We start from the raw sequence: 18105 nt of genomic DNA on the forward strand, positions 1-18105 counted from the left end.
GGTATTAATTTACAGAACAGAGTGAGAAAGAGAATTATTAATACACTGTGTGGTCAAGCGGGTTAAAATTAAATTTATTAAAAGATTTTTAAAAAAACCTTTAATATCAACAGTGTGCTATGCAAAATTAGACTTCAATATTCTGTGTTACGGAGAAGGCAATGGCACCCCACTCCAGTACTCTTGCATGGAAAATTCCATGGATGGAAGAGCCTGATATCAGGGCTGCAGTCCAGAAGTCACTGGGTGACTTCACTTTCACTTTTTAGTTTCACGCATTGCAGAAGGAAATAGCAACCCACTCCAGTGTTCTTGCCTGGAGAATCCCAGGGACGGGGGAGCCTGGTGGGAGGCCGTCTATGGGGTCGCACAGAGTTGGACAGACTGAAGCTACTTAGCAGCAGCAGTAGTAGCATTCTGTGTTAAGGGGACAAGATTTTCTTGGATTATCACAAAAGATTTTACTTTACCTGTTGAATAATATGCCTAGAAAACAAAGATTCTGTACTTACCTAAATAATTTCCTATACTTCATGCTGTCTTAATCAGGTCTTTGATTACTTCAGAAAATGGAGTCTTCTCAATATTAAAAGAACTTAGGTCTTTTTATAGCTATGTAACTTTCTGTACATGCCTTTGAAATCTTTTGTTACTTTGGTTAAAGAGATAACTAAGTATCATTTCACAGTTACAGGCGATCACATTGAATGAAGTATAAACCTGTTGACATATTTGAGAACTTCCCCAAGTCAGGGCTGTTGTTTTTTTTCTAATGTGGACCACTTGCTTGAATTTGTTACAATATTACTGCTGCTTATGTTCTGGTTTTCTGGCCACTAGGCGTGTGGGATCCCCAGCCAGGACCTTTACCCCCTGCCCTGGAAGGCAAAGTCTTCACCACTCCACCAAAGTCAGGTTTTAAAAGAAATCTTTTTGACTTCAAATCAACTTTGGGAATTTTTTTCCCAGAGGGCCCCCAGAAAATATCAAAGATCTGTGCTCTCTTCTTATAAAAATAGCGATATAAAATTAATTAGACTTATTTGATATGTTAAATTACATGAGAAGCATTGTGAAATAAAGGTGATTTTAACCTTCTTTAGGTTATATTTGTATTGATATATGTAACTAATAGATGTGTTCCAAAAACTGCATACAAATTCCAAGGAGTTTCTTAATGTTCTTACTGTCCATATAATCCACCATAATACCAATTTTTATCTTTGAAAGCCGTATGCCTTAGAGATAACCAAATTTCCTTGTCCACTGAGTAATTTTTTTAAAATGAGCTCTTACCGTATTTGCAACCATGGCTACTAAGTCTTTTGTCATCCACAGTGAGTTACTGTTTTATCCTGATTCTTCTCTGAAAACTTTTATTATAATCAGCTGCAGGCCAGCACGCTGCATGATGACATCACATGAGTAACTTTGCTCTTCTGTGGGAAGAAACAGGAGCATGGAGAAGTTCACTGTTGAAAGTCTAGTTCTCTCCACCTGCCTGGGCCTGGTGTCCACACCTCGGTCCCAGCCTTCTTCGAGGGGAGCTGATTCCAGGCACTGAATGAAATGCTTGAAAATACTGATAGAAAAAAATGTTTAACCATCTATTGGAATGCAAGACCGCCCAAGGGCTTCCCAGGTGGCACTGGTGGTAAAGAACCTGCCTACCGATGCAGGAGATATAAGAGGCTCAGGTTCGATCCCTGGTTTGAGAAGATCCCCTGGAGGAGGGCATGGCAACCCACTCCAGTATTCTTGCCTGGAGAATCCCATGGACAGAGGAGCCTGGTGGGCTACAGTCCATAGGGTCACAAAGAGTTGAAGCAATTTAGTATAGTCACTCAAAAAATACTGATAAAGTACTTTCAGATGGTGCGTTGCCCAGGCTGAGACAGAGGGCCTGAGGACACATCTAAGTGCAGGCGGGGATCAGCTGCTTCACCTGGCTCACTGGTGGGATGTATGCACCGTAGCCCTCTGGTCCCTGAGACCCTGAGCGGTGGAGGGTCTACTTACCATTCTTCCTAGTTGGGGTGCTTTGGGTGGCAGTTCAGTGGACCTCAGCCATTCCTTGGGACCTCAGAGGAAAGTGAGAGAGGACGTCTCACTGAGGCCCCCAGCTGGTCACATCATATATCCCCCTGCCCCAAAAAAACCAAGTTGGACGGCATCCTCCCCACTCTCCCAGAGGGAGCACAAGGCTGAAATAGTGGGCCTGTACACACTCGGAAATCAGTCTGGCAGTGGAGGAAGAAGCAATGCACTGCTTGTGCAGACAGGGGATGAGGTAGTGGCCGGGAAGTCATCTGACGTTACTGAGGCCATTGCGGCCGGTTCAGGTCATCTGTGACAACCCAGGGCTTTGCTGGGCACACGCAGAGGGCGTCATCTTGGAGACAGAGCAGGGGGACCCTCCCGAGGCTGGCAGACTGGAGGGACGCACCGAGAACACGCCCTGTCACCTCTGGCGGGGCTGGTTCCGCCCCTGGGGTGGGCTGGGGGTGGGGAGTCTGTGCCTGGCCTCCCTCAGCTTCGCTTCCGGGAGCCGCAGGCACCTGCCGAGTGAGTTCCTTGATTTGCAGACACATCACGCGGCCTCTGCCTTCACTATCACCTTGTCCTCTCCCTCGGTGCACCCCTGTCCAAACCCCCTCCCCCCCCCACATAAGGACACCAGTCACACTGGCCACCCTCTAACATACGGACTTTGAAGGGATGCGGTTCAACCCCGGGATCTTCAGTTTCTGCTCAACGACTGTCTCTCTCAACTTGCCCACTGAACCGGCCTCTTCTGGGAGGCCATCTCAGGGAACTCAGGAAAATAAAAATTAAAAAAAAAAAAAAAGAGCTCGGCACACACGTGTCCACTTTGGGGCCCTCCTCTTAGGATGTGGGCTAACAGGTTCTGCTAAATGGAGCTGAGGCCTGATGGTGTGCATAAACCCGAAAGTAACAGGCGGCTCTGGACTCCACGATGAGCCGGAGACGGCGCACGGTCTCATTCTGCCGTGGAATGGCGGGAGGGAAAGGCAGGCGGGTTAGGGAGAACGTCCTTACCCCCCACCCCTCAAAGTCTCGGAGGCTGATGCTACAATCCTCTCTGAAAAGGGAATGACCCGGCGTGCTCCCTGAGGCCTTTAACGCTAGATGTTCGGTTCCTCTGTGTTCTCGGGACAGAGCTCACCGGCGGCCAGGGGCGGCAGAGGCAGGCGGGGTGGGTGGGTCCCCGCCCCGCCCCGCCCCGCCCCGCCCCGCCCCGCCCCGCCGTGTCTCCTCCCAGTTCCCACAGACACCGGGCTGCGTGGAGTGAGCTGCGCAGGCAGTCATTCCTCTGGAGGCTCCACTTTTATTGTTAATTCTGGCAACACAGACTGAGACCAAATAACCCTCCGGCTCAGGTTTAGGTTTTGAAGGATTTTAATACAGAGATGGAACATCATAACGGGTAAGATTTTGAGAACAGGACAGGATGTGCCCGAGACAGCTCAGATCAGGACGGCTGCTCTCGAGGCCCCAGGCTCTGAGACAGGACGCTCCGAGCGGGCACGACCATGACTTGGGGACAGAGGCAGGGCCAGGAGACCCTGAATCCCCTCTTCAGCCCTGGTGGACGCCATCCAGCACTTTCTATGGAGGAACGTGTGCTACCTTCTGGAGACCATGGCACGCTGACCACCGGGGCGCAGTCAGCTCATCCAGGGTCACTGACAGGCCCTGGGCCTGACCGCTTATCGCGGCCAGTGGAGGCTACTCCTTCCTGAGACGGGGCGGGGGCTCTCACATCCACGCTGGAAGTCTGCAGAATCTGACAGAGGGGAGGAGAGGCGGGCAGTCCCGAGAGAGGCGGGGGAGCGCGTGGGGATGGCGGGGCGGCGCTCAGTCCTTCAGCTGGGAGACTTCGTACAGGTACGCGGCCAGCATCTTGGTCCCCTCGATGTAGTTGCGCCTGGCCGAGAGGAACGGGGGTCAGTGACACGCCCGAGCTCTGGGCCCACGCATTCTTTCCGGGAGCGGATGCCCGGCGCCCTGGCTTGCTGGCCCCAAATGCTCCGGTCCTGGTTGGTTCTCAAGCCCAGCCCAGCACCCCATCGGGACCAGCCCTGATCCTGGCCTCCTGGATGTGCGGGCTCCCACCAGGACTCAGTGCAGCGCCTCTCTTCGGCCACAGGCCCCCATGTCTGGGCCGAGGTCTCCACCTTGCGTCCTAACACCCAGGGCTCTGGCCTCGCCCCCAGCCCTCGGGCAGGGTCTGTCTCTGCTCTCAGCAGCCCCGCCCTGCAGTCAGCCCCTCTTCCGCGCTCACCGGTTGAGCTTCTCGTTCTGGGAGTGCGCTCCATCGTCCGCCGAGCCCACGGGCAGCAGCATGACGTTCTTGCCCGTGGCCTCTTGGAACGTCAGTGTCACTGGGATGCTGCCGCCTTCCCTGGTCAAGTCTGGCTCGACGCCAAACACTGAGGAGGGCAGAACAAAAGAAACCGAGCTTTAGGGGCCCACCACATATCCACTGCCCAGCAACCCTGAGCCCAGGCCCTCTGCAAGCGGCTCCGCTCCCAGGGTGGGAGGCAGCATGGCCCAGCCCGCACAGGGAACCTCAGCACCCGCCCGCCCCCAGGGGCGTGTCCCACCTGTCTTCAGGGCCCTCCTCCCAGCCAGGTAGTGAGGGTGGTTGAAGTCGGACACCCAGGGCTTCCCGCCGTGGCCCATGTACACCTTGAACTTGTTGGGACTGTGAAGCTCAGCAAACTTCTTGGTCAAGTAGCTTGTAACCTGAACCACAGACAGGAGGGACAACGCCTCACAAACCTGGACTCTGGTCCAGGGCTGGGGGTTCATTCCAGAGACAAATCTCCAGGGGGCAGATCTCCACGGGGTCTATGAGGGTTCTCCACGGGGTCTCCACAGGGTCTATGAGGGGTCTCCAAGGGGTCTGTGAGGGTCTCCACTGGGTCTGTGAGGGTCTACATGGGGTCTATGAGGGTCTACACTGGGTCTATGAGGGTCTCCACTGGGTCTGTGAGGGTCTCCACAGGGTCTATGAGGGGTCTCCACTGGGTCTGTGAGGGTCTCCACTGGGTCTGTGAGGGTCTACACTGGGTCTATGAGGGGTCTCCACAGGGTCTATGAGGGGTCTCCACGGGGTCTATGAGGGTCTACACTGGGTCTATGAGGGTCTACACTGGGTCTATGAGGGTCTCCACTGGGTCTATGAGGGGTCTCCACAGGGTCTATGAGGGGTTTCCACGGGGTCTATGAGGGTCTCCACTGGGTCTGTGAGGGTCTCCACTGGGTCTATGAGGGGTCTCCACAGGGTCTATGAGGGGTCTCCACGGGGTCTATGAGGGTCTACACGGGGTCTGTGAGGGTCTACACGGGGTCTGTGAGGGTCTACACGGGGTCTGTGAGGGTCTACACTGGGTCTGTGAGGGTCTACACGGGGTCTGTGAGGGTCTCCACGGGGTCTGTGAGGGTCTACACGGGGTCTGTGAGGGTCTACACGGGGTCTGTGAGGGTCTACACGGGGCCTATGAGGGGTCTACACGGGGTCTATGAGGGTCTACACGGGGTCTATGAGGGGTCTACACGGGGCCTATGAGGGGTCTACACGGGGTCTATGAGGGTCTACACGGGGTCTATGAGGGGTCTACACAGGGTCTGTGAGGGTCTACACGGGGTCTGTGAGGGTCTACACTGGGTCTGTGAGGGTCTACACGGGGTCTATGAGGGTCTACACTGGGTCTATGAGGGTCTACCCAAGGTCTGTGAGGGGTCTACACGGGGTCTGTGAGGGGTCTACACGGGGTCTATGAGGGTCTACACGGGGTCTATGAGGGGTCTACACGGGGCCTATGAGGGGTCTACACGGGGTCTATGAGGGTCTACACGGGGTCTATGAGGGTCTACACGGGGTCTATGAGGGGTCTACACGGGGTCTGTGAGGGTCTACACGGGGTCTGTGAGGGTCTACACTGGGTCTATGAGGGTCTACACTGGGTCTACAGTGAGTCTACAGGTGAACACTGGGTCTCATCTCCTCCCCAAGTCCTCTCCCCTCTGGACCCCCAGCCCCCTCTGTTGCTCACCACAGACCAGACCCTGGACTCTCACTCACCACAACACATTCAGCCCAAAGTCAGCCTTTGCTTCAAAGCCTTAGAATGAGGTCACAGGTCAGATTTTAGCACACCTCAGCAGGGACAAAGGTTGTGCACAGGGGATGCTGTTTGGCCTTTATCTCTGATTAGGATCTGACCTGCTTATTCTAGTGATGTCTGAGCTGGGGAGCACCAAGGGTGGGGCTGTGTGGGGGAGGCGAGCATCCTTCCCTGTCAGGGGGGCCTCTGGGGCCCTCAGTGACCATCTCCTCGGGCACAGCAGCACTCCTCACACCCCCGCATCCACATGCCTGCTCGCTGACCACTTCTGGAGTCATGTTCGGGACGAGTCGGATGGAGAACTTGCCGACCACCTTGCGTGGAATCACGGTCTTGGCCCCTGACCCGGAGAAGGCACCTTCGATGCCATGGAGAGACAGGGACGGGTAGCGCCATCTGTGCATCAGGATGTCCTTCTGCAGAGAGACGGTCAGGGGTCAGCACTGGCTGGCCAGGCATCCCCACTGGCTGGCCAGGCATCCCCACTGGCTGGTCAGGGGTCCCCACTGTGGGTCAGGGGTCCCCACTGTGGGTCGGGGGTCCCCACTGGCTGGTCAGGGGTCCCCACTGTGGCTTGGGGGATTCCCCACTGTGGCTTGGGGGTCAGCACCAGCCTGTCAGGGGACAGCACTGCCAACAGCAGTCAGCACTGTGGGTCAGGAGTCAGCACCAGCTGCTCACAGGGGAGACCAGGCGGCTGGGGGACCGCACGCCCAGAGGGAGGCGGCACCGACCCAGCAGGGCCGCTGGGTGAGCTGGCCCCCAAGGCGCCTGGCGAGCTCCTTTTGCTTCCGCAGGGCCTGTGGCTGCAGGTACTTAGAGCTGGAATTTATATCCAGACCTGATTCTCCCAACAGATAAGTAAATGTTCTGCGCAATCAGCCTCCACCTTGGCAACCAGCTCTCCAGGGAACAGTGAGACACCCCTGGGCAGGTGGGCTGTTTCCCAGCATATGCAAGCCAGGAGAAGCTCCCCCACTGCAGGTGCCCTGGTCCCCGGGGTGGCACAGCGGTTTGACACCTCACAGAGCTCCCTGCCTGGCACATGTTGCCCGCTGATGTTGGCAGCATCTGGCGCTCACGTGCCCGGGGTATGCCCGGGTCTGTCCAGCCTGCAGCCGCCTCCCCCAGGGCCACACGCACTGCGAGCCTGGCAGGTGGGGGGCACCTTGCAGCCGTGCAGGAGGGTCCCGGCGCCCACGTCCCTGGCGTACTCCTCCAGGTCAAAGTCGATCTTGTCGTAGAGCTCCAGCTCCTCCTCAGTCACGGGGGCCACAGCCTCACTGATGCCTGGGATGAGGATCTTCCCCTTCCTGTCCATCAGGCAGCCTGGGCGGTGCGCAAGCAGGGGTGAGTAGGAGCTGGCAGCAGCCCCCAGGCCAGGCTGAACACCTGGGCCGCCTGTCATCTGTTACCGTGACGACCCAGGAGGGTGTGGGGCCGCCTCCTGTTTAGGTACAGAGACCACCACAGGGGAGGCAGGACACACGGAGCACGCTGGCTCCTGTGGCCCACCCACCGCCAGGCCTGTGTCCCTTCTAGTGCACGTGCCCTAAGAAGCCCTACCCCCACGCCTAGGAGGGGAAACCCAGGGATACAGAGCTGACTCCAGGCCCAGGAAAGGCGGCTTCATGGACAGCACACGCTGACCACCCAGGAGGAAAACGGGACTCAGCACTCAATGGGTGGGTCGGGTGCCAGGTGGGGCCGTGAGAGAGCCTCACAGGAGACCCGCCGTGGCCAGTGACAGCCAACTGGACCGGAGCAACCCCCTGCAGGAAGGTGAGACACCACCGCAGCCAGGGCAAGGATGGCCGTGATTCTAGGGACCCGAGGTGGGGTGTGGTGACCGGGGGAAGGGGGTGGGGAGGGAAAGGGGGGCAGACATGAACCACGTGGGCCTGTTAGAGGGAGCAGCCAGAGAGGGAGGGAGAGAAGACCCCCGAGTCGCTGCAGGGGCCCACCCGAGCTCACCCATCAGCATGATGAGGTCAGTCATGGCCTCGTGCACCGAGCCGCCGTACACGCCCGAGTGCAGGTCCTTGTCGCTGCATTCCACCTGCGGACACACAGCCACTCTGTGGGCTGCTCTCGGGCCTCGCCCTCACCCCGCTGTGGGAGAGCTGGCAGAGGACGCTCACAGGGCACGCTCCGAAATCCAAGTCTGCTGCCCCAGAGGCCTGGCCAGGCACTCCCTAAATCACAAGGCTGCAGCAACCAGAGCCCCTCCCGGGGGAGGCGGGCCGCGCACCTCGATGAAGAAGTAGCAGATGCCCCGCAGCCCGTAGGTGATGCAGGGCTTGTTCTTGCCCAGCCAGTAGTTGTCGGAGATGCACACATAGTCCACGTCCTTGAAGAACGCGTCCTTCTGGGCGAAGATCAGCGCGTCCAGGCCCTCGGAGCCCGACTCCTCCATGCCCTCCAGGCAGAAGCGGACGTTGACGGGGACCTCCTGGGAAGGGGGTGGTGAAGGAGGCAATCAGCGCGCACGGAGTTTATTTCTTAGAACAGTGGACAGGAAGCCACCAGTATTGTGAGGCCGTCCATTTCAAATACTCGACTGACTTTCCCCGCAATGACCGCGGGGTGGGCAGTGGGGGCTGGCAGAGACCCTCCGCCCCAGCGCTGGGCTGCCGGGACACGGCCTGGCCCTGGCCGGTCACCTGGAAGGACTGCTCCCAGGGGGCCCCAGCCCGATCGCGCGGCCCACTTGCAGGGTTTCTGTGATTACCCAGCACAGATCAGGCGTCTCTGGCAAAGCGGAGCTGCCTGAAGACAGAGGCTGGGACACAAACCCGGCAGGAGCCTCCGTTCGCACCGTGATGGCCACGCCGTGCACCCCTGGAAGGAGTGAGCGGGTGCTTTTCTCCCGCAGGGCCGGGCCCTCCACCCACCATGGGCCCTCCTCCTCCAGAGCCGACAGCGACTTTGAGAGGCAGCCGCCTCCTGCTCGGGGGTTTCTGGGTCTCCCCAGCGCTGTGCCCTGAGGCGGGTGGCCCCCTTCCACAGGTGAGACCATGGAGCTGCACCTGAGGGATCTGAGGCCAAAGGCCATGGCTAGCCAGCCCACGTGCACTCACGTCTGTGGGGTCCCAGTTCAGAGCCGCCCCCGGAAGCGCCGCTCACCGCACGCCCCGCCCCTCCACCTCTCCAGGGGAATAGAGATGCGCTGGGGGCTGGGTCTTTGAACAGATGCCCCTCCTCTCCGCCACCACAGACCCCAGGGCCCCTGAGCACAGCACACTTGGACCCTTTTCAGATCTGCCCCTCCACGTCCTGACAAAAACGCTTGTCTTATGTCATCTCAAGGTAAGAGCAAGATGCAGAAACTGTCTATATGTTATGATCACAACTGCTGCTGCTGCTGCTAAGTCGCTTCAGTCGTGTCCGACTCTGTGCGACCCCATAGACGGCAGCCCACCAGGCTCTGCTGTCCCGGGGATTCTCCAGGCAAGAACACTGGAGTGGGTTGCCATTTCCTTCTCCAATGCATGAAAGTGAAAAGGGAAAGTGAAGTTGCCCAATCGTGTCCGACTCTTAGCGACCCCATGGACTGCAGCCCACCAGGCTCCTCCATCCATGGGATTCTCCAGGCAAGAGTACTGGATTAAGAGAATAACAGGAAGTAAGGAGTCTGCCCGCTATCCCAGCCTCGGTCCCATCACAGCCTGGGTCCCCTGCTGGTGAGCACCCCCTTCCCAGGCACGGTCCGTGCCCGGAGCTCTCGCCTCCCCTGCTGGCTGGGTCCCTGCTGAGTCACCAATGGGGTGACCTTAGAACAACCATAAACCACTGCATCTTCAGTGTTTCCTAAAACTAGAAAATAGGCTATGAAGCGGAAGGTGGCCCCGCTGCACTGATCCCGCTCTGGGACGGGGGGCGGGGAGTGTGATCTTTGATCTTTACGCTGCTCTGGAAAGCCCCACTGGGCACCACCAGATGGAACAGGTGAATGGGGGTGGCAGGGCGCAGGCCGCATACCTGCTTGGTTTTCTGGAAGGCTTCCAGGGCGTTGATCCAGCCGGCCACCGGCCCCTTGTCATCGGTGGCTCCCCTCCCATACAGTTTGCCTGGAATAGCAATCAGCATGTTCACTGGGTGATGGTCACAGGCGGGGCTGGGCGGGGGAAGGCAGATGAGCAGGGTGAGATGAGAGTGACCTTTGGGTGCCCAGGGCAGGGTGCGGAGCAGGGTACCACTGGGAGTGGCTGGGAGGGGATGAGAGGAGGGGTGGGCAGAGTGCGGGCGGGTCCAGGCCCTCAGTTTGGGACAAGACGGCAAGTGCACCGCAGGGACCACGTGAGCCGTGATGACCTGACTGCCCCTGCGCCGCCGGAGAGGCTTCAATAGGAACGCAACATGTCCCGAGGAAAGGTTTCAATTAAAGACAGCCTGGAGTCAGCCCAAGGGGACAAGGTACACACGAGGGGGCTGCTCCGCAGGGCCAAAGGCCACGTCCCATGCGGAAAAGTCAATGTTCAGAGATGAAGGTGGGGCGGGGGCGGGGGTCGGGGAAACGCTGACGCTTCCCCTAGAGTCGGGCTGGATTCAGGTCCCAGGTTGGGGCCATGCTGGCTCAGGCCAGGCTTCTTGGGAAAGCGGCGGCAGGCGCAGGAAGCCCAGTGTGCCCAAGGCCACGGAGACCAGGCTCTGTTGGGAAAGGAAGACTTCCTGGGGTTTCAAGGATGGAGCACAGATGTGAACCTTCCAGAACCCGATTTCTAGGTTCTGTGAAAACAGCTGGTTCTGGAAAGATGGCAACTGAGAGGCTGGGCTGCACTTCCCAAAGCCAGTGTGGTACAGGTCCCCCTCCTCCAGGGAGCAGCCTACCGTCTCGTTCCACCAGGGTGAAGGGCTCGCTGTCCCAGCCGTCCTCCAGGGCTGCCGGCTGCACGTCCAGGTGGCCGTAGATGCACACCGTCTTCTTCTGCGGGTCAGAGCCCAGCTTGCCAAGTAAAATGGGCGGAAGTGGGATCTCGGAGCCATCAGGGAGCTGGGGGAGGAGGGGAGGCCATGGAGGATGGTCCTCGGTCGAGTGTGGTGCTAACCCCAGTCTCCCATACACAGACAAGGCAACGCATGAGAACCCACTGCACAGTGCAGGGAACTCAGGGCTCTGCGGTGACCGGAAGGGATATATGTGTACGTACAGCTGATTCACTTTGCTGTACAGGAGAAACCAACACAACATTGGAAAGCAACTTCACACCAATTAAAAAAAAAAGAAAGAGTGGTGTTTACAGCAGGTGCTATCAGCATGCCCCGGGCAAGTGTATCTGTTCTCATCAATCACCCTCTATTGCAGAGCTCAGTATCAGATCGTTCCACTGAGTCAATAATTAACAAGAATATATGTTCCCATAATCCAGAGCACAGAGACAATCATGTTTATAACTGCAGGCAGCTTGCTCAATTTTTAAAAGATGATATTTAAAAATGCTCAGTTGTGTCCGACTCTTTGCAACCCCACGGACCATAGCCCGCCAGGCTTCTCTGTCCATGGGATTCTCCAGGCAAGGACACTGGAGTAGGCTGCCATTTCCTTCTCCAGGAAAAATACATTGCTAAGGTGTGAGTGCTCAGTCGGAATAGTTTCACCTATTTTAAAGTAACAACTCTTAAAAATTATTTGCCACCTAGATTTTTTTTTTAGCGTATTAGGAAAAAGGGAAAGGAAGCAAGACAAGTATGCTCCTAACAGAAAACAACTCCAGGAATACTGGTCTGTCCTCTCACAGTGAGGAGTCGGGAAAGTGCCAGGAATTTGCAACATAAATCCTAAGTAACCTTAAATTAACTATTCGGTCTGTGGTGAGCAGAAGTCTCACATGCAAACTGGACTGGAATCGGAAGGTCCAGACTGTAACCTCCTTTGCCATGGACCTACTATGGGAGGCTCTCTTCCCAGGGAGACAGAGCCTGTCCGAGCCTCCGGGTCCTTCCATTTATGAGAAGAGCAGACCAGGCTGAACGCCCACTCCTAAAATCCCAGGACTGTGATTTCAACCGACACGTAAATCATCAGACAAGAGAACCAAGATAAACCAAACCCAGTCAGCCCTGCAACGTAAAGGAGTGTTACAAATGCTGACAATGCATGGCACGAAACATGTAATTAACACGGGGCTGACATCATCTGAAACGGAAACAGCAGAATAAGGTACTGCACAGCGAGATCACTCATTCGAGTTGGAATCTGTTAGATTCCTGCATTAGAACGCAGCTGAGCCCTGTGCCCCACACGTAAAGTCTCTCTTTCTCAGGAACCGAGTCATGAAGAAAGCACTATTTTATCAGTCATGACACTGGGGACACAGTGGGTGTGAGTGAGTGGGTGTCTTCATTAGCTTTGCATCTAATGGGCAGAGTGTACCTTGGTCTGAAGGCCGCCTGGCTTCGGGGGAGGAACCTCAACTCATGTAGGAAGGGCCATTCTGTTTGCTTCCTCTTGGCTAACCCTCAACAGTTCCCCTCCCTGGAGGAACACGATGGGTACTGTGAATCTTGGTGCACTCAGACTCAAGAAGCCACCCAGTTTACCATCCAAATCAGACCACCTGTGCTTGTTTGAAAGACCAGCGAGTTGGGCTTCCCTGGTGGCTCAGTGGTAAAAGAACCTGCCTGCGAATGCGGGAGACACGAGTTTAATCCCTGGTCCTGCAAGATCCCACATGCCATGGAGCAACCAAGCCCGTGTGCCACAACTACCGAGCCTGTGCCCAGAGTCTGGGAACTGAAACCACCGAAGCCTGTGTGCCCTAAAGCCCGTGCTCTGCAGCCAGAGAAGCTATCGTAGTAAGAAGCCTGTGCAACAACGAGAGAAGAGCCTGCACAGCAACCAAGGCCCAGCGCAATGGAAAATAAACAAACACATACGTTATTAAGACACAATAAAGACTAGTGATTTATCTGCAGCAAAGCCTTCAGAACTTGTGAGGACCTGCCAACCCCTCAATAAAGCTCCCGTCCAGCCCCAGGGCCCACCTTCTAGGTCCTGATGCCCACAAGCTCCACGGAGCTGCCCAGGAAAGCCCCCAGCCTGCCTTGCCGCCCACCTTCTGGGTCCCGATGCCCAGCAGCTCCACGGAGCCTCCCAGGAAAGCACCCATCCTGCCCACCTTCTGGGTCCCGATGTCCACCAGCTCCACAGAGCCGCCCAGCTGTTTGATGTCGGCGGCAGCCACCTCCATCATCCTGCGGATCTCGTCTCTCTTCTCAGGCCATGCTGACACGCTCTGGATGGCCACCCATTCCGCGAGCTTCTGTGGGTGGGGAACAAGCAAAAGGGATTTGGAAAAGTTGCTCCAGGAGGGATGAAGGCGCTCACGGGTGGGCCATTTTCAGGCCCACAGAGCTGTCTGCTCCATCTGGATCCTGCTGCCCAGACATGGGGGAAGAGATCTGTGACGTCTGCTTTCTGTTTAAGATATAAGGACGGTTTGCACTGACCCCATACCAAGAACCATACAAAATGACAGGAGACCCATTAACCACCAAGCATGATGTGGTTGCAAGATGTGTAAGTTTTTTTTTATGAAATGTGTTTCATAAACACGTTTATATCTGAATCTGACAAAATTGAAACTGAAAGATACAGAAAATACCCAATATCTTCACAGTCCAAGTTGCCTTATTTATTATCCTGAGAATGGCCATGTTCTCTAAAACAGAATTTTTCAAATGAGAACTGGAAAGATTTCACCTGAAATATGTCTACCAAAGGTGATTTTAAAGCATGGCTCTTTACGTTAACATCAAGAAACAGATTAACATATAAGATTACTCAATCATTTGAAACATGCAATGTAAGATAGTTCTTTATATCTACCACAAGAACAGACAAAAATCCTGAATTAGCTTTGCTGTTTCTAGAAACATGTATTAAGAGTTTCTATTAAAAGCCGAAAGAATAACTTACATACCGTAATGACAAAGCAGAGGAAAAGACCTCTCGACAACACACAATTTAAGTTACCTTTTTTTTTGCTTGGGGAGACAAGACTTAACATCTATTCAAACACACAACAGAGTACTGGTAACTATATTCATCACGCGGTGCCCTGGATCCCCAGAGCTTATTCATCTCGTAACAGGTCGGTACCCTTAGGCCAAACCCCCATCTCCCCACCCATATGTCCCTGGCAACCAGGGTTCGACTCTCCGCTTCTCTGAGTTCACCTTTTTCAGATTCCACATATAAGTGAGATCACACTAGCATCTGTCTTTCTCTGCCTAGACAGCATTTTTAATACTTGATTAGAACAGTATCAATCATATTAGCTCCTTGGAAGTTTCTCTGGGTCCTACGGGATTAAACTGAACGTGAACAGTCACTAAACGTTCCCTTACCTTAACATACCGATCCTGATTTTCATCCACGTACTTAAACAGGGCGGTGAGGGCCGACATCTTTCAACCAGACCACAGACCCTGGAGACTCCTGGAAAGAAGAAGAACCTGTTAGTGCTGCCTCGAGACAGGGCCCGACTGATCCCCAGGCCCGGAAGGCACTTGTTCAGGATCATAAATCGCACCCCGCCCCTGACAGCACAGGACACGGCCGTCACGAGGGCTCCAGGAAGTGTCCTCAGAGAACGGCTTGGGAAAGCAGTCAGAGGCTCAGGCTGATCGCCATTCTTTTTCTTTCTTTCTTTTTTTTTTTTCCAGAAAGAAACATACCCAGGAATTGTGTGACAGAATGGCAGGTAACTGAAGCAAGGGCCTGAGTTGAAGACAATCTGATATAATTAAAGGCAGGTACTTTCCAGGAGCACTGATGTACCACTGTTCTTAACACTTTTTTAAAAAATTTAATTTTATTCTCAAAGCACACAGAGAACTTCCCACTTACTATTACCACAGAGGAAATACTCACTCCAAGGCTCTCAGCAAAAATGTCATGTGTCCCTACACCGCAAACCAACAGCACAGCACCCAAGATCCAAGGAGAGGAAGGTGGGTTTAGGTTAAGGAAACTGACAACACAGGTCAGAAATGGCCAGGACAGCGTGTGAAAGTCCACTGGGATGAGGACACACAAACCTGTTCCCTGGTAAGGGAACACAAGCGTCCACCTCCCCAGGTGCATTTTCCAATGTCCAGTTTCTCCTGCTGGAGACCAAACTCATCCTGCTCCACCTTACCGACACAGGGGAGAAGGTGCCATTTGTGTTCGCATCTTTAAAAACTGGAACTCACACGAGATAAAGAAAATCCCAGAACTGGGACTTTCTGAAGGGGTTCCCCCTGCTTCTTCCAAGTGACAACTCGGCTTCCATCACGTGGCAAGATTCAAGCCTCAGCAGTGACTGAGAAGAGCTCAGGGACCGGGAGCAAACTCAGCACCACAGCGAAGGGAAGTATTTTAGACCTGCGGCTCAGAGTCACAAGACCCTGCTAACTGATTTCTGGAGCAAGACACCAGTCAAGTACCCGTGTATGGACACACTGCAGTTAAACAGTATCTTTTTCTCGGTTTAGGACTTTGAAGTCACATCTAAACAGAAAGAAGTGAAAGTATTAGCTGCTCAGTCCTGTCTGACTCTTTGCGACTCCATGGACTATAGCCCACCAGGCTCCTCTGTCCATGGGATTCTCCAGGCAAGAACACTGGAGCAGGTGGCCCTTCTCTAGGGGATCTTCCTGGCCCAGAAATTGAACCCTGGTCTACTGCACTGCAGGCAGATTCTTTACCGTCAGAGCCACGAGGAGCTCTAAACAGACGAGGGACTTAATTCAGAGTCATGAAGCCTGGCAGCAGACTGTGGATGTGCAGTGAGAGTTCAGTAAGGAAAATCCTCTTCCAACATCAGTGACAGAGCACACAGACCTCCCAGCCAACTCAGGTTGTTTCAGCTGAGGGTCTTATCTTAATGCTGCTGCTGCTAAGTTGCTTCAGTTGTGTCCGACTCTGTGTGACCCCATAGATGGCAGCTTACCAGGCTCCAGGGTCCCTGGGATTCTCCAGGCAAGAATACTGGAGTTGGTTGCCATTTCCTTCTCCAATACGTCAAAGTGAAAAGTGAAAGTGAAGTCACTCAGTTGTGTCCGACTCCTAGCGATCCCATGGACTGCAGCCTAGCAGGCTCCTCCATCCATGGGATTTTCCAGGCAAGAGTACTGGAGTGGGGTGCCATTGCCTTCTCCTTTATCTCAATGACAGGGTCGTAAATGCAGAGGCATTGCACATAAGTCAAAGTTTTCAATCACAAAAGAAATTCTATTTAGCAGGAAAATACGCTAAGTCAGGTACTTTTCATTTGAGTTTCTGGTCATTAAATAGCACAGATCCCACGCTCATTGTGATAAATTCTCATTAATACCATGTTTTTTGTGGCCTGATTAAGCAATGGCCTTCCAGCTAAAGTCAAAGATGGAACTATCAAAGCTGCATTTTTTTTTTTTAAACCAAAGAAGAGTAAACAGAGACCAGATTGTTCGGCAGGGCCTGCCACCTCACCAGGGCCAGTGAAAAGCTACTGCTGTTCTGAACTGCTCACGCAGAGAGGTGGGGCCGGGTCCATTTCTCCCTCCGACTCAGTTTGGGTTTTTCCTGTTTCACTACTGCCAGCACCAAATCCGTTAAATGGGACCACTTTTATATGCCCCTGTGAACCCCACTAAGGAGGGTAAAAGTGCTGAGCTGGAGGGAATAAAAGCAAGTATTACCAAATCCAAGAGTGCTAGGCACACTGCACTCCTGAAATCTAAGGTTCTAGGGAGTAACAGCCCCAGCAGTGAATTAGTGTGAGAGCAAGGAGTGACAGGGTAGCACCCGGGACCATCCAGTGACGCCTACAAAAGGTTCCTCCAGTTATGAGCGCCCCATCCCGTCCCGCATTAACTCAAGACACAGGAAGGGACTAAACACACACCATAATCGTGGCTGCAAGTCTGCGTAAAAACCACTAAAACAGGGGCGGAACCCTCTAGTTTGTCCAATCGCAAACATACAGGTCTACAAAATGACTCTCGGCCACTCCTCCCTGCCAACACCAGGGACGACAAAGGCATGAAGAAACCTCCACCAGATCGCTGAGTCAGCACCAGGATCCCGTGCGTGCGGCGGGGGCGGGTCGAAGGCTCTGCCCGCGAGGCCCAGGGTCTCAAGGACTCAGTGCAGGCCGACCGGGGACCAAGCATCACCGCACCTGACGGGTGGGAAGGCGGACGCTGCCTCAGAGCAACCTCCCAGCCTCAAGTGCGGGCGAGGGGCTAGAGACCCCCGACCCCGGGCCTCTGCCCCGCGGGCGCAGCACCAACCTTCGGCCTCCGCCACGGGCTCCGCGGGAAGAGCCAGGCTTTCTCTGCGGGCCTCGCCGCGGGAGGGTCGACAGACCGGCGCGCCCCCTGCAATCCCAGAGCCCCAACCTCCGAGCGGAACGGGCTGCATTTTGACCCAACACCCTCTCCTGCCATCTGGGACGGCCACGGGGCGGGGCGGCATCAGCGGCTCCCCAACCGCGCCCGGCCTCTCTTGCTCCTCCGGAGGCGGCCCACGGCCCCACATTCCTGGCCTCGCCTCCCGCTCCCGCCGTCCTCAGGGGCCTCTCCACCCGGAGAAGGCCGCTCACCCGCCAGCAGCTGCAGCGCCTGTTCCGCACCACGTGTCCCGGCCACGCCCCCGGGACGGGCCAGCCCCGCCCCGCCCCCGCCCCGCCCCCGCCCCGCCCCCGCCCACCAATCACGGATCCTTCCGGAAGAGCCGGCGTCGCCCCGCCCCCGCCTCCGAGCCGTCCACCAATCCAGGGCCTTTCTGCGGATAGCGTCGCCCCGTCCCACCGTCTCCCCGCGCTTCACCGCGCGGTACGGGAATGCGGCGGGGCGGGGCTGAAGCCGGGGAGGCGGGGCTGAAACCGGCGAGGCGGGGCAGGGGATGGGTCGGGGCTGAAGCCGGGGAGGCGGGGCTGAAGCAGGGGAGGCGGGGCAGGGATGGGCGCGGCTGAAACCG

At 55.5% G+C, this 18105-nt stretch overlaps 1 protein-coding gene across 3 annotated transcripts; it reads right to left on the reverse strand.

Annotated features, from left to right (window-relative positions):
• On the reverse strand, positions 3403–17801 carry CNDP2 (CNDP dipeptidase 2 (metallopeptidase M20 family)). 3 transcript variants are annotated; one of them, XM_018039687.1, is made up of 12 exons: positions 17729–17801; positions 14505–14595; positions 13274–13417; positions 10986–11148; positions 10137–10225; positions 8407–8607; positions 8130–8214; positions 7324–7484; positions 6407–6571; positions 4629–4770; positions 4307–4454; positions 3403–3949 (listed from the first exon to the last, which is right to left on the reverse strand). In XM_018039687.1, the coding sequence occupies exons 2-12, from the start codon at positions 14562–14564 to the stop codon at positions 3880–3882; spliced, it is 1428 nt and encodes a 475-aa protein (XP_017895176.1). In that variant the 5' UTR covers positions 14565–14595; positions 17729–17801; the 3' UTR covers positions 3403–3879. The 3 variants fall into 3 exon arrangements, with proteins under 3 accessions (XP_017895176.1, XP_017895178.1, XP_017895177.1); XM_018039689.1 differs by lacking the exon at positions 17729–17801 and adding an exon at positions 17418–17691; XM_018039688.1 differs by lacking the exon at positions 17729–17801 and adding an exon at positions 15031–16555.

Source organism: Capra hircus, chromosome 24 (assembly GCF_001704415.2).
Source record: "Capra hircus breed San Clemente chromosome 24, ASM170441v1, whole genome shotgun sequence".
Lineage (NCBI taxonomy): Eukaryota > Metazoa > Chordata > Mammalia > Artiodactyla > Bovidae > Capra > Capra hircus.